At 36.8% G+C, this 16,162-nt stretch overlaps 1 protein-coding gene across 1 annotated transcript; it reads left to right on the top strand.

Annotated features, from left to right (window-relative positions):
• The first annotated feature begins 10,355 nt into the window (after nt 1-10,355).
• nop5 (nop5 ribonucleoprotein) lies at nt 10,356-15,107 on the top strand. Its single transcript, XM_073080325.1, has 5 exons — nt 10,356-10,537; nt 11,970-12,046; nt 12,684-13,832; nt 14,224-14,353; nt 14,689-15,107. Exons 1-5 carry the CDS (start codon nt 10,493-10,495, stop codon nt 14,977-14,979), a joined length of 1,692 nt encoding a protein of 563 aa, XP_072936426.1. The 5' UTR covers nt 10,356-10,492; the 3' UTR covers nt 14,980-15,107.
• Nucleotides 15,108-16,162: the final 1,055 nt, after the last annotated feature.

The following is a 16,162-nucleotide window of genomic DNA, read 5'->3' as shown; positions in this document are numbered from 1 at the left end:
GTCACTTACTACAAAAAAGAAGAGCTGAGACATCGCAAATGAACCGCAAAGGATCTTACCAATGAATTCTTAATGAAGAATTATGTAATCCTGTGTCTAGACTCTACATACCTTAATTTTGCTTATTTTTCCGAATATCTCGGTTATTCTAATATTATTATAATTTCTTAATTGTAAGCAAGTATCACTTCCTATAAATGACTTCCTCCCACGGTAAGAAAACGACGAAAACTCAAAGTTTGACGAGCCAAGCTTTGTTCAAGAGTTCTCTGAACAATACGATTTTGCGTCGCGGAGGAGTCGAAGTTATCTTTCTTAGAAACAACAATTTAACAAAGCTATAAAGCAGCAGAATTTGTAGGTAAATAATTTCTTTAATTCACTGTCTATGTATTTTGTATTATTTCATATTATGTTTGTGGAGTGTGAGTTCATTGCCATGCGAAGACCTCCATAAAGCTTAGAGTACATTATGAAGATGTTATGATGTTTCATGAATATTTTCCTTCAAGTATGCCGTATATCCGACATTTTAAGTAGTTCAATTATTAATAATTTTCTTGATAAAGCAAATATTTTGCGAGATCACAATAATAACCTTCGTCGACTTCCGTAATCAAACCCAGATAGGATTAGATATTCCTACCTGAGATCGGCCATAGATGCGCCGCTACCCCTGAGGACTAAGCTGAAACGCCTCGCATAAGTATGTCTCCCTTACCACACTCTTCAAACCAGAACTAGGTAGAAAGAGGTGTGGCGGTGGTACCGCCGTAGTCGAACCACAAAGGGTTCTACCACTTTCATACAATATACCTATAGTCTTCCACAGTAATCAACATTTACCATAATAAAACTTTATCCACGTATTTATCACACCTCCATTACAAAATACATTGCAAAAATCAGATGACATTTCTTAACTAGAAGCAAGACTGAATATTCCAAAAATACAAAAGTTATTGTACTAGAAAAAGTGACGGAAATTATCAATAACCAGCAGTTATGTGATCTGAATCATGAGTGAGATGTGACTGTAACATAAGTTAAATGTACAATGTCCATTATATGCAAACGAACGCAGTATAAACATATAACCACGATATAGCTAGTGTCACAGCGCTTATGTATCTCACGAATACAAACAAGGCACAATACAAGTACGTATCCCTTTCCCGATATGCCCATATCAGCTAATTCTCCAATTGGCGTGTAATGGACGAGGGTCGGGATTAGCCGCGCAACAACTTGCCTCAAGATTAGGGTGACATTGCGAAAGATTGCTAAACTTATATAACACGTACCTATAAGGCCAAGGTTTCTAATTTTTAAAGTACAAAGCTTTTAGGTTTTTGATTTTTCTCGTTCCCAACTAGTTTTGTTGTGGCCGCGATCCACTTGGCCCTAATAAACAATAAAGACACATTTTGCTTTTTTTGTTAATAATAATATATTTAGAATAATACCTCACAGTAATTTTACTGTTATTTCGAAATTATCTTCAAGTACACATGTAAAACTTGTCTTTATAAAGTTATAGACGTAAATTAAAACCAACTTGCGACTTTAATTTTATTGTAATACCGTCTAAGTATATATATGTTTATATATGTTTGTTATTTGTTTGTTGTATATGTATATACTATATATGTTTGTCAAAGAAAAACAATCGTTACAACGACATGATCAAATAGCATAGAAAATAATATACGTGGATCACTCCGTGCGACATAATACTTATTTGATATGTTGGTGTCTACTTATTCCTGAAGGACAACAACGCATCTGTGATTTCCTTCAGCAGAACTTCTGTATTCTTTGGGTTCAGTTATATATACTTCCGAGGAAGGAAATAACAACATATGAACGATAGTTTGTTCTGTTTTAGTTTAGTGTACAGCTCGAGTACGGTATTCTCCCCAAATAACGTATTAAAATAGATCTATCACCAAAACAAGATTCAGGAGCTTCCCCAACTAGTAGCCATAACCGTAACATAAAGTATGTTATTTAGGGACTACTGAGACACGAGTAATTTCGTCAAAGTCACGTACATTACCAGCCCAACAATATACAATGCTTTTCGATAATGATATTGGATTTTTACAGAGCGGGTTAGAGCAGCAATGTATGCTGTTAGGATGAGGAATAGGGTAGATGTTCAAGTATCTAGTTGTAATTCTTCCGCCAGGTCAGCACGGGACATACGTTCGCTTTATTGCCACGTTTACCGAGATTCCTCCGGCGCACGGTTACCATGGAAACGGTACGTATTCCCAGGGTATTTACCAAGCTTTTAGAGCTGAGTATTCTATTCTGTAGTTACATTTGGAAGGTAAGCAGATTTAGAAAGGCTGCCCAGTTGAACGAATGCAATATTTAAAGAATTTAAATTCATTGGAGTAGTGGAATTGGATTCGTAGCAAAAATTTTAAAAGGTCTCAATTATTTTCATTGAAATAGTGGTTTTCCGTATCCATAGTTGTTTTCTTTATTCGCGACTACTTTAGAAGTCATTTAACTATTGTAAACTTCCCGTATAAAATATTTTCACAAATGGCTACATATTGAAGACGCTATAGATAAATATTTTTATATGCAGATGTTGCTCTTAATGTTACGAGTTTAATTCCTACATCTAAGAGACGAACGGTTTCATTCTATAACTAGCAGTACAAAATCTGTTTTAAAATGAGCGTGCGTACACGTCATAAAATGAAGCTATAGACCAAATTTCATGATTGTAGGCTTCAGTACATTGACGTAACTTCTTTATTTCTTAATCGATTTAAATGAATCAAAACAGTAAATGTTAAATGGAGCCCATCACAATATATTTCCGAAAACTGCATTAAAATCCAATAAGACGTTTCAGTGATTAGCGTACACAAACATACAAACAAATAGAAAATAGAAAATAACATTATTTTGGGTTCTTTTGCGTATATAGTCTCCATTGTTAATTTTTAAACATATTTGCCATGTACAGACAGCAATCAATTACAGTTATATTATATGTATAGATGTCTATATCACAGAAACTATTTATAGAAGTACAATTTAAGTACCTTTCGCACAGTCAAATTTTGTGGGGTCGTTAACACGGGTTGGACGGCTAATCGCTCCCTCGGCGCGGGGCACATTAGCCCTCCACCTTGATCAAGGGTCTAGCTCTCCAGAGGTGTTGTGTTAAACCCTTCTCACAGGTATATCGCTGGGATAGTGTGATTGTTCTTGTTTGGATACAAATAAATGAAAAACTATTGCTTCTACTTAAATAATTTTGCAAAATTAAATTTAAAAAATTGCGTTCAATGTTTAGGCAAAATTTGTGGTCAATAAGACGTTTATTACAAACCGAAACATTGAATATTTTATAGGAACTACAATATACAGCGGCATAGATTAATTTTTAGATTTTATATTTATATCACACCCGGCAAACAAATTAACATTGTACAGATACCTAAGGGCTAAGGCCCGCTAAGGTAAGTTTACTCAATAGGTACCTATCAATCGATTAAATGTCTTAGGATTGGAATTGTATTGATAAACAAGTTCTTGTTAATAAAAAATAAGGCTACTTAGGGTTAAGTACCTTCATAATTCAACATCTCAAATTACTCTTCAATTCCTACGCAAAGAGAAGTAAGTAGCCACTTACACATTTCGTAGGAATCTACGGATATTTACTGTACACATTAACATAAATAAGGCGTTCTAAGCTGTAATATTATGCTTGTGTGCTACGCATTATAGTCACGTGCCGCTCGTCTGATTGACTGCCGCTCCGCTCGCTCCATCGAGCCCATTCACCGCTCACTCACTCGCGAGTGCGCGCTTGTGAAAGCTCCATTCAATTTTCAAATTGGAATTTATATTCGAATGTAAGCGAGTATCTTATGTAATATTTATGTGTACATGTGTGGGTACTTTCGGCTTTAATGTTCCGTATATTTAATTTATATTTCGTTGGTAATAGAACACTTTTTGTTCTACTGTCTAATGAACAGCAGTGTTCAGTGCTGCTGTTTCGGGTGGAAGGGTGTGGCAAGGGAAACATACTTTTATTATGCATTCCAGCTTATTTCTCAGGTGTCTTAACGCATTTTTGATCGACCTTAGTGGTAGGAATCTAATTTTATCAAGGGGTACAAATTATGTAGTTGGGCAAGAGGAGCCACTTACCATCATATAAACCGGATGCGGATTTGCTACTTAAACTACACCTTAGAACCTCATAGGGTCACTTGTAAATAACGTAAAGATAGAAGCAATATATACGTTACAAAACCCCAATAACCACCACCCACTCAATTCCGGTAGTAAGTAAGCAAGGTCTAACTCTAAACGAAAAGTAAACCTAGGAATAATGAATGCATGAACCTAAAATAAATGTTTCAAGTTCCTAAAATCCTCGTCCCATTTTTGATTGGCTGTCCTTATTTCGCGTATTCCATCGTTTCACCTTTCTGTCCATCCATCAAATCAAATCAAAGTTCTGTCAGCGAGCGCACGAAGAGCGTCGTTCAATTTTCAAAACGGAATGAAGGTCGAATGCAAATATTAGCTAAAACATTCTGGAAATACTGGATGTATTTGAACCTGGTACTAAGACTACTACAATTTCAGAAAATGATAACCGGAACCGGTATATTAAATACGGGCATTTACATCCCTCTAATGACTGCACAATACTGTATTTTATTTTGTTTCTTTTTTGTAAATTAATAAATTATCATACGAAATCTGAAAAGGTAGTTAATGTGCGTGCAGTGTAATCTTATTGGTAAGGTCACTGCCACCTATAGACACACTTCAATTAGTTATGACTCCTGTGGTCAGCGATAAATGTCTTGCTACCTTTGAGGACTAAATATAGTGTCAACTATTACTTACTACTAATCTCATCCATCACCTATCCTATCCACTTACACCTACCACCCTTTTTTTGTTTTCGATGGGGAAACCTTCAAAAGGTACCCGGCGACGTGGGGGCGACGCCGGGTTATGTGGGATTTTTACCGCACTAAACCCCTCCTCCCCCCCCCCCCCCGCCGGTGGCCGTCCTTAGCGCTTGGTGGAGAACTCCGGGATCTCCAATGGAACACAACCGGAGTCCTCCGAGCGCGATGCCCCGGTCGGGCTCTGCCCTGGGGGGAGCACTTTACGCTCCTCCCGCACATCTGGTGTTTACGACGGATTGCAACCACACATGCCGCCGTCCTTCCCGGGGTTGCTCTCCGGATGGATCGAGCTCCCACTCTTGCCGCCGGCAACACCGGAAGCTCCCTTTTAGTCGCCTCTTACGACAGGCAGGGGATACCGTAGCCCTATTCTAGTCCCGGAACTACAGGGACATACACCTACCACCTACACCTACTACAATCTTCAAAGCAGAACACGTCAGCCCTAAAAAGCGCCGTTACATAACATATTTTAAAAGCATGTTCCAAAAACACTCAACAGAAGAGATGTGAAGTAAATAAAAATAAAATAACGCGAATCTAATTGACTGAAGCGGCTCCGATCAGTCGCTCAATCGAACCCATTCACCATCCACTCACTCGCGAATGCATTCCGCTCATTCAATTTTCGGATGTGCAAATATTTTCGTTGGCGAGAAGATAGAAAATTGGCAATAAGTTTTAATACAGCTACGGGCTTTTCATCCCCAACGCGCGACCCCTTTGACGAAACATTTCTTATTCATGTTGCAAATCGGCGCGCTGCTCTCCATATTTATAACGTTGTTAATAATTTTCGGATCGATGTAAGCGCGTTTCAAATATCGAACGCCCAAATACACTTCACGAATTGAGTTTTGTCATACCGAATGGCATATTGAAAAATATTAAAATAATAAAAAAAAAGAAACTGAAATCTACCTAAAGAATAAATATATACAGAATATATGTATTGTATTCATAGATTAGTAAAGATTACTCACTCCTAACAAGAAAATGTACCCAGTTTTGACAATTGAAATTGTTGCGTAAAAAAGTTTTGCCACGTCTCCGTGCTAAAATGTCCCTAAAATATTTGAAATAATTATTTACTTATTATGTAAATTACGCAGTATTAGTTATTTATATGTAAATTTTCTCTAAAAATGTTTTTATTTGTCAAGAATTAAAAAAAAAGAACTTACTAATAAGCCGTTTGTGGCTTCATTCATTTCAAGGCGGCGAAGTATCTATACTAATCTATGATTGTATTACTATACATTAGGGGTCGCAATCCGGTATTCGAGATTTCGAAAATACCGGGATACCGGGCCAAATTTAGGTCTTATTAATACCGGTTTTAATTTCACAAAAACCGGGATATTCGGTATTTTCGGTTTTTAGTAAAATAAAACAAAATAAAGTTAGTCATATAAATTGACTCCAATGGACTCTGGCACAATGCAAAAGTCCATATTAAACAAGCGTTACAATCGACACAACCTATGAAAATCAACAAACATCAGCATTGGATGTCAGGTGAGACTTGGCGTATTGTATAACTTCGTCGGAGAGCTATAGCTATAAAAGGTTCGATTTGAAATAAAAGATCTCTTAAAAAATCCGATCCAGAACATGGGCTATTGAGGATTCTGATGGTGTGATTGTTACCGAAATTAAGGAAATCGTCAATGTATGGCAAAATACTTCATATCACTTTTCTCTAATAGTCGACCTTATACACAACATATGCCAAAAAAAATTATACAAAAAGAACCATCTATGTATATTCAAAGATGAAGTACGCGCTGCTATTTAACTTATTCAAACGCGACAAAGCAATTAATATAGATGATATTCCTATTGAAGTGTTTCGATCAATGGATGAACTCGAGGTTGACATGTTGCATACCATATGTAATCGCGTCTGGGAAAATGGACAGTGACCACGACACTGGGCCCACACTATTTTCATTACACTTCATACAAAAGGGTCGACAAGGAAGTGCAGTAACTATAGTTTTATGCTATATTTCTTGTGGCTAGAGGAAGATGATATATTTTAAAAATATTTTATAACAATGACAATTATGACAATAGGCGTCAAGAAACTCTGCATCTGCTGTCGATAGGCTTGATAAGATTTGGAGGAACCGCAACATATCGAAAAACACCAAGACAGACCAATATGGTTGTTGCAAGGGCCGATCAGCTGGTGATCTTCTTGTGTACCTCATTCACCTTTGGGAACAAGCTGTTGAGAGCAACAGGAAGGCATTGGCCGTAAGCCTGGACATCGCTAAGGCCTGTGACCGGCTCTGGCATAGGGTCCTTCTCGCGAAGTTACCATCTTAAGGTCTTCCCGAGAGGTTGTGCACATAGACAGCCAGCTTTCTGTCTGAGCGGCATATTAAGGTCGTAGTTGACGGGTGCTGCTCAGACACGGTGCTCATCAACGCTGGCGTGCCCCAAGGGTCTGTATTATCTCCCACGCTTTTTATTCTGCATATCAATGATTTGCTGCTATTAACCGGTGGCATTCATTGCTATGCAGATCATAGCACGGGAGATGGTATGTACACAGGCCGTGCGGACACCTCTCGGACATTCGTGGAAGAAAGCAGAATCCGACTTGTGTCTGAAATCGAGAACTCTCTGGAGCAGGTCTTGGAATGGGGTCGTCTTACCCTTGTTGAGTTCAACCCCATGAAGACACAAGTCTGCGCGTTTACCGCTAAAAACGTCCTGATCAGAGCCAAAGAGTACTTCACTGGGGGCCAACTCTTTCTGCTTTATGAAGCGCAAGTGAGGCCCCACATGGAGTACTGCTCGCATCTCTGGGCAGGGGCACCACAATACCAGCTTAAACCACTTGACTCCGTACAGAAACGCGCGGTGCGAATCGTCGATGACCCAGCGAACTCTGATCGGTTAGAACCCTTAAGCTTGCGGAGGGACATATGTTCCCTCTGCGAGTTCTACCGACTTTACAATGGTGAGTGTTCTGAGGAACTGTTTGATCTGGTGCCTAAGCCGCCTTTCCTTCATCGCACCTCTCGCCGAAGGATGAAGTTCCATCCACATCAACTGGACCCGTGGCGGTCCTCCACGGTTCGGTTTGATCGTTCATTTTTGCCGCGTCCGTGCAAAATGTGGAATGAACTTTCTCCTGAGGTATTCCCTCAGGACTATGACATGGGGCTCTTCAACAGGGGTGTAAAAAGAGCTCTCCTCCAAAGCCGGCGATGCATTGGCGACTCCTCTGGTGTTGCAAATGTCCATAGGCGACGGTGACTGCTTTCCATCAGGTAGCCCGTCTGCCTTACCGTTAGGTTACATATAAGACTTATGAAAAGTCTAGTTTTTCCTATCCTTCTCTACGCTGCAGAGACGTAGACGATTCGGATGCAAGATCGCCGTAAAATTGATGAAAAGAAATACTATTATCTGGATCTACGATTATCTAGATTAGAATACTAAAATATTTCGGCCGCATATTTAGGGACGAGAACTCAGTAGTACGGTTGTAGTTCCGTGAAAGGTAGATGGAAAGAGGTCACGCGGCAGATCGCCTACTCACTGAACAGACCTTATAAAATCTAGCACACAGTGTTCCCTCGTCGACTGTTGCCGCAAGGCCAGCATAGAAGGCGGTGGCGAAGGATCGCAATAGCGTCTGTTCAAGGCAGCTGTGGATGACTGACCAGTTGTCATCATCATGCCACAACCACTCTGTCAAGAGTGCACGACTACAGAGATATTTTTTTCCAGCATATATTTTTATATAATTCATTTACTGATGAATTCGGAACTCATAACGTCGTTAATAAATCATAAACTTCTGTAATTAACTTGGTATTAAGTAATAGGACCTATTTTCCTTCGGAATTCCACTAAATTAACATTACATAGTAAAATGATTAATAAAAATTAGTAACTTTATCTTAATCTCGAAAATATCGAAAAAACCGGAATACCGGGATTTGTCTGGGGTCAGAACCGAAAATACCGGTTTTGCTTAGATGGTCCGGTATTGCGACCCCTACTATACATATTATACGAAACAAAAATTAACTTAAGTTAATTTAATTTATTTTAAACATAACTTTTACACACGGGACCTAATAACTGTAAGACTCGTTGTTCCGCCATTTAGGTATTATTATATGTATTACAAATAAGATTATGTCCCAATAATTATAGAGATTAATTCAAAAGTAGTTTTATTTCAAAAACATTACTTCTTAATGTAATACGACCGCCGAGACTTAAGAGTAAGACATAGACAATCTTGGCTGTGCAACCAGGTAGGTATAATGCGTAAATAGTATATGGCTCAGGTTGAGTCCATAAAAAATGGTTATTTAGTACCTGTACGGGAAACCGCCCACCCATTACACAGAGATGAGAACACAATTTCCATACAGATACAGACCTGCCTTACAGGTAAAATATTTGAATAGGTTTCAGGTATTATTTATGTAACTTAGCTAAAAATATTATGAAAAAACTGAACTCTAAGGTAGTTTTTAAAATGAAAACGAATAAGTATAAATGACTTACCAAATCACTAACCTTGCCTTCCAAGCCGATCTGCAGAACCGAATCGCGACACGGCACGGCGCGGTCACAGGGCTTCAAGAAGTAGTAGCATGGTCTGGTCTTCTTGAGGAGAAATCTGAAAGAAAGAAATATTTTATTTGGATAATTGCAACACAGATGGAATAACAGAAAGAGAAAAAATAAGATAACATAAAACAAAAGAAAAACAATATCTATGTACTTCACAAGGCACACGCTGTTGCACGACTAAACTACTTGGAATACACGAGCGAGAGAGCATATAGAGAACATCTGTATAATCACGCCTAGCACTTAATGAAAACTGGCCGCAGGAAGAGACATTAAAAGAAAACTGTTGGATTTTTTACATCTACCCACCAACAAGTTGACAAGTGTTGAATAAGCAGAGGATCAGTTACACACTGAAAGTACTTATCAATTTTTATTGATATGAGTTATAAGTACTTATATGGTAGTATCTATAATAAACTAATAATAACAACGAAAATCAATTACATAATCGTTTTAAAACGACAAATCTATTCAAAACTATACATCCACAAATTAAAGACATTTTGAAGAAGAATAAGAAGACAAAAAATAACTGCGTAAACAACCCTCAGAAACAACGCATTTTTTCCTATCTAAATTAATGTCAATACGTAGAAAATACGTTTTCGTAGTGCATAATTAAACATAAATTAAAAATAAATTTACTACCATTATAAAATTAAGTCCTTTGCGTTACATTTTAAACATGTATAATGTTTAAGTTTAACTAACAACGCAAGAACGGAACGTAAGCAACGTCAACCTGACGAATCGAACTCAATTCGAATGAAACGTCAAACTTCAAAGTTGTCATCTTGTCGCCCCCCGCTAAAACGATGTTGTAGCGTCTGTGTTTAAAATTTTGTATTTTTTGTGTAAAATTGGTTATATTGGGGTTGATTACTTTTTAAAAGTGTAGTTTTTAGTTCAAAATGTTGATTCTGTTCGAAACGCCGGCGGGCTACGCTATTTTCAAGGTAATATACAACACGTGTTAATTCTAACCTCTACGCACAGCGTTATCAAACAATGCTCCGTTTATTTCTGTGCAATTTGAGTTGTTGAAGCAATAGTTACCGTAAAAAGTAATTTAAGAGTCTTTCAAACACTTTTTAATACAAAGAATCTGAATATGAAGCCAAACATGATATTAGTTTCAAAGATTAAAAGTTAGTTCCACAACATGTTTCACTTCCAACAGTAGTGAATTTATTTCGATCTGGTCTGTATATAAATTCATTTTCGTCTAAAATGATTTATTGCCCCCTTTTCCAAAGTTGTACACAATTCGAAAACATTTGTTTTGAAGAATGTTGTCGGTGTGACATCTATAGTATCCATACCGTGCCTTACTTTACCAGTATGATAATGCGAGTGATAACCACCGACTTCAGGTACCTTCGTAGGTATTTAATCATTTATTCTTGCCTTCAACATGATATCCTACCTAATAGGTAAATAAGAGATTGCCGTAACCATTAATATGTTCATGACATCGAACCTATTAAACCTCCTTTAGTGAATTTAATACTTAACTTGTCACAGTCTGCTGAAAATTTAATGTGCTTATAGGTACATGGTTTGCTGTGATATTGTTATATAAACTTTTTGCAACTTTTTGTAGTACAAAACAGAAAATGAGTTAGCATGAAGAAATACGACCCTTCAATTCATCCTATATGCTACTATAAGTACAGAATCATATTTTTTTGTCTAAAAGAAATCATGTTGCATACAGTATGAAAATTATTAAACATTGCACCTATTTATAAAGATTGCTTAAATATAATTATGAGACATTTGAACTATTTCCTTACAACCTACTTATTACACTTACAAATAAAACATTGATGCTTTTTGTCATCAGCTCGTTCCTCATGGGCACAGAGTGAGAGGGGATTAGGGCATACTCCACCGTAATGACCAAGTTCATGGGAGATTTTCTTATGATATATTTACCACTATTAAGGCAATTTATTTCTGACATGTACAAAACTTCAGATGACATTTTAATATAATCAGAGATCCTTGTCATGGATTTGAACCATCTGACTTCCACTTTAAAAACCAAATTTTAAAGTAGTGGTCACTTTGTTAATTATTTTTTGGATTCATTTATCTAAATGTTACTATTATAAACAATCAGTGGTTGCTGCGGAATTATTGCTCTAACAATACATAGGTCTATTACAGTTTTTTTTAGCTATGCATTCACTCATGCAAGAGCAGAACAATAAAGAAAAACCAAAGTCATATTGTTCAGTATTCAATTTCATCACAATTTGTTTTTATTTTACTTTACATGTTCACCCATTAATGTAGGTCAATCAGTTATCATACATAATCATATATATACTAATATGTACAACATACATTTGTATTTAATTTTATTTTGAATTTTTGTTTTAGTTGCTGGATGAGTCCAAATTATCACAGATTGATGATCTGTACCAGGAGTTTAATACTCCAGAAGGGGCCTCCTCTGTGTAAGTGTTAAGTATAAGATAGTACTATTTTTTTTTGTAATACTGACGTAGCAATCCTTTCTAATATTATAAATCCGAAAGTAACTCTGTCTGTCTATCTGTCTGTCTGGTTGTCTCTTCTTCACGCCTAAACCATTAAACCAATTTTAATGAAATTTTGTACAAAGACAGTCTGAGACCCGAGAAAGGACATAGGATAGTTATGGTGCTAGGGATGGTGATCTAAGATCGATTAATCGGAGAATCTATATTTTGGACCAAAAAGTCGATTATTTTAATCAATATAAGTAAGAATTGAATTGTAAACTATGCATTTGATCAAGTAATGGTCTTCAGCAAAGTTACGAATTTAACGAAGGTACGAATTTTCAGTTTTATGTATGTTAGTATGTCATTTTATTTTCTTTTAAATGCGGGCGAAGTCGCGGGCAAAAACTAGTTAATAATGTTGTCACTGCCACCCATGAACATCTACAACTTCATACCGAAGAGGTGTTGTAACTGAAACCATATTTATAATTTTAATGAAACTGTTTTAGTTAATTAATTTAATAAGGTATTATAAATATATCAATAAAAGTGATATTAGTTAAGCTCATTTTTGGTGAAGTTATTCATAGTAATATAAACTTTACAGAGTAAAATTGAAGAACTTCATTAAATTTGAAGATACAACAGAAGCTTTAGCAGCAACCACTGCAGCTATTGAGGGCAAAATCTCCAAGCCATTGAAAAAAGCTCTCAAAAAACATGTTTGTAAGGAGGTCCAAGATCAGTTGCTAGTGGGAGATGCAAAACTCGGAAGTGCCATCAAGGAGAAGTTTGATTTACAATGTGTATCAAACAGCAATGTACAGGAGTTACTTAGATGTATTCGGTCACAGATGGACAGTCTCCTCACTGGTCTACCCAAGAAAGAGATGACGGCTATGGCTTTAGGTCTTGCTCACTCACTCTCTAGGTACAAGTTGAAGTTCTCACCGGATAAAATCGACACTATGATAGTACAAGCACAATGCCTCCTAGATGATTTAGATAAGGAACTGAATAACTACATAATGAGGTGCCGTGAATGGTACGGTTGGCATTTCCCTGAGCTCGGTAAAATCATTACAGACAACACATTATTTGTGAAGATTGTGAAACTTATCGGCACTAGGGACAATGCATCACAGACAGACTTGTCTGATATTCTACCTGAGGATTTAGAGGAGAAAGTTAAAGAGGCAGCTGAGATTTCAATGGGAACAGAAATATCTGATGACGATATTATAAATATACAGAATTTGTGTGACGAAATTATTTCTATTACTGATTATAGGACACATTTAACTGACTACTTAAAGGCAAGGATGATGGCGATGGCTCCTAACTTGACTGTGTTGATCGGAGAACATATTGGTGCTAGGTTAATAGCTCATGCGGGTTCCTTAATGAATTTGGCCAAGCACCCAGCATCTACAGTTCAAATTTTTGGTGCTGAGAAGGCTTTGTTCCGAGCGTTGAAAACTAAGAAGGATACACCAAAGTATGGTTTAATCTACCATGCACAATTGGTTGGGCAGTGCAGTGCGAAGAATAAAGGAAAGATGTCCAGGATGTTAGCAGCTAAAGCGGCGTTGGCAACTCGTGTGGACGCCCTTGGTGATGATGTGTCCTTTGAATTTGGAGCTGAACATAAAGTCAAGCTGGAGAATAAGTTACGGTTGCTGGAAGAAGGCAACTTGAGGAGGATCAGCGGGACCGGCAAGGCAAAGGCAAAGTTTGAGAAATATCACAGTAAATCGTAAGTTTCTATTTCTTTTGACTGTCTGACTTCCCTAAGAAAAAAAGGTTATGGCTCGACTTGGCAGAGGCACTACCGGCCTCCACATTAATAGGTGTAGGAAATAAAGTGAAATCATCTGACACTAAATAGAAACTTATTTCCATCAAAGCATCCTGGTACAGATCATATTAATTGGAATCCTATCTGAGATCTATTACAGATGCATTGACAATGTTTAAACTCCGTTCTTTATGAAAACCGACTACATAGATTTGTCGTACTCCGATGCTGTGTGATCAAGTTTTCACCATTGTTACAACTTAAACTCCATAAAGTTTGATTGATAGTATTGTATTATTATTTTTGTACATATTATATAATTTTATAATTGTTTTTTCTCTTTGTACAGTGAGGTATTTTCATACGCTATGGGAGCAGACAGCACTCTGGGCAAGAAACCATTAAAGAGGGAGCATTCTTCGGAAGAAGAAGAACAGGGACCTGCCAAGAAGATAAAGCTAGAAGATGGGACTAATGATGTAAGTAAATTGACAGATAATATTTGTGTTAATAATTATTTTTGGTTTTAAATTTTGTGTTTACTACATTATAAAGGAGGTTAGTGGCTAATTTTTATATTGGAAGTGTTAAAATGTTTCTGAAAGGTACGTCATAATGATTAATTGATAGGTGATGATTAGACAGACATATTTATTGGAATACAGCAGTACAATCAAGCTACAGACACAAAAAAAACTTATTTTGAGACATATTATTTCATGCTACACAAAATAGACTATTAATTTGTGGTCCATCGAAAGATTTAAATCGATAGGTTTAGTATTTGGGATAAACCTTTTTTTTTTGGTAATAGGTCTCAGACGTAAAAGAAGAACCAGCTGACCAAGATATGGACAATGGAGTACCGGAGAAGAAGAAAAAGAAAAAGAAGAAGTCTCTAGAAGCTTCTCAAGCTGAGGCAGAAGTCAAAGAAGAAGTAGAAGTTAAAGAAGAACCCGCACCAGAAGAACCTAAAAGTGAGAAGAAGAAAAAGAAAAAGTCTCTAGAAGCTTCTCAGGCAGAGGCAGAAGCAGAAGCGGTGGAAGAGCCTAAGAGTGAAAAGAAAAAGAAGAAAAAGCGACAGTCGCAGGTGGAAGACGAATAGAGAACTATATCTACCTCTAGAAGATGAGTGCGAGTGCTTGAGTCAGAGTTATTTTTATGAATATGAACTAGGTGAAGTTGAATGTTCTCACAGTGTGAGATGTTTATTAAAGTTAAGTCAAGTTAAAACTTGTTTTCTTTTGCTCCATTTATTCCTATTTATGGAAATACATGTTCTAGGTAATTGTTTAAATTTGTAAAAAAAATATTTGTAATAATGTTTCAGTGTAATATTCACAAAAAGTCCATAATTTAACTGACCACAAAAAATATTTCTTTTTAAACTCTTGCGTTAGTACAGATAACAAAACTTGTTATGATTTTTTCTTCTTTAAGTAATATAATTTACAATTAAATTTAAAAGTCTTGAAACACTTAAATTGTTAATTTTATAAAAATGAGAAATGAAAGCATTTCCCAGAAATACAATTTCTTGTTCCAGAGACAAAATTGATACGAAATTTTGATTGTAATAGTGGGTAAGAATTCAAGTACTTGTTCATTCTGCGAGTTACGAAGGCAATAAACCCTCGTTTGTATGTGTGCGTGACACCCCGCCTACATCCGAGATTAGCCTTTAAATCTGGCCTCATATTTGTCAGAACAATATTTTTTTAGCAACTTAGGGCGCGTGACGTCACGGACGCATTATACTGCGCGCGTTTGTTGACCTTGCGGATTTGCGTTTTTCTTTTCAGAAAATCCGGATTTGGGTCTCCTGAACCTTGATGTATGTAAACTTCCGCATATGTGTTTAGGTGGTAAAGGGTCAAGAGGTTTTCTTTTAGAATGGATGTGTTTGGTAATATATTGAGCGAATACGTAAGGTTTTTTTAACAAATTTGAAAAGGTAAGAAGTCGATATTTCGGCGAAGGTCCGCCATAGCCATGATCATAGATATAATTAAATACGAGTATCATATTAGTAGAACCCGTTACATATTAAAAATATTCTCGGATGTCTGCCGTATAAGGAATTGTGTTTTCGGGTTTGCAGGGTTTGGTAAAGGAGCAACACGAAAGACTTAAATTCACGTCAGGGGTATAGATAGCGTTTCGGTAGTTGAACTCACGTAGCCTATCCTGATCATATCGCAGATGTTGTAGATGGCAATGACTACTTACCACCAGGAGAACATAAAGGAGCATGAAGCTCGTTTGGTAATCTAATTTCATAAAAAATA

The sequence above is a fragment of the Epargyreus clarus genome, unplaced genomic scaffold (genome assembly GCF_041222505.1).
Source record: "Epargyreus clarus isolate Ecla_fem2 unplaced genomic scaffold, WU_Ecla_fem_2.2 ptg000015l, whole genome shotgun sequence".
NCBI classification, from domain to species: Eukaryota; Metazoa; Arthropoda; class Insecta; order Lepidoptera; family Hesperiidae; genus Epargyreus; species Epargyreus clarus.
The sequence above is the reverse complement of the archived record's forward strand: the minus strand, read 5'-3'. Positions and strand labels throughout refer to the sequence as shown.

Excerpts from the sequence above, each read along its gene's own strand:
- nop5 (XM_073080325.1), top strand. The coding sequence starts at position 10,493 with ATGTTGATTCTGTTCGAAACGCCGGCGGGCTACGCTATTTTCAAG. Across the intron at positions 10,538-11,969 it reads CGGGCTACGCTATTTTCAAG|TTGCTGGATGAGTCCAAATT; the intron begins GTAATATACAAC and ends TTTTTGTTTTAG. Across the intron at positions 12,047-12,683 it reads CCAGAAGGGGCCTCCTCTGT|AGTAAAATTGAAGAACTTCA; the intron begins GTAAGTGTTAAG and ends TAAACTTTACAG.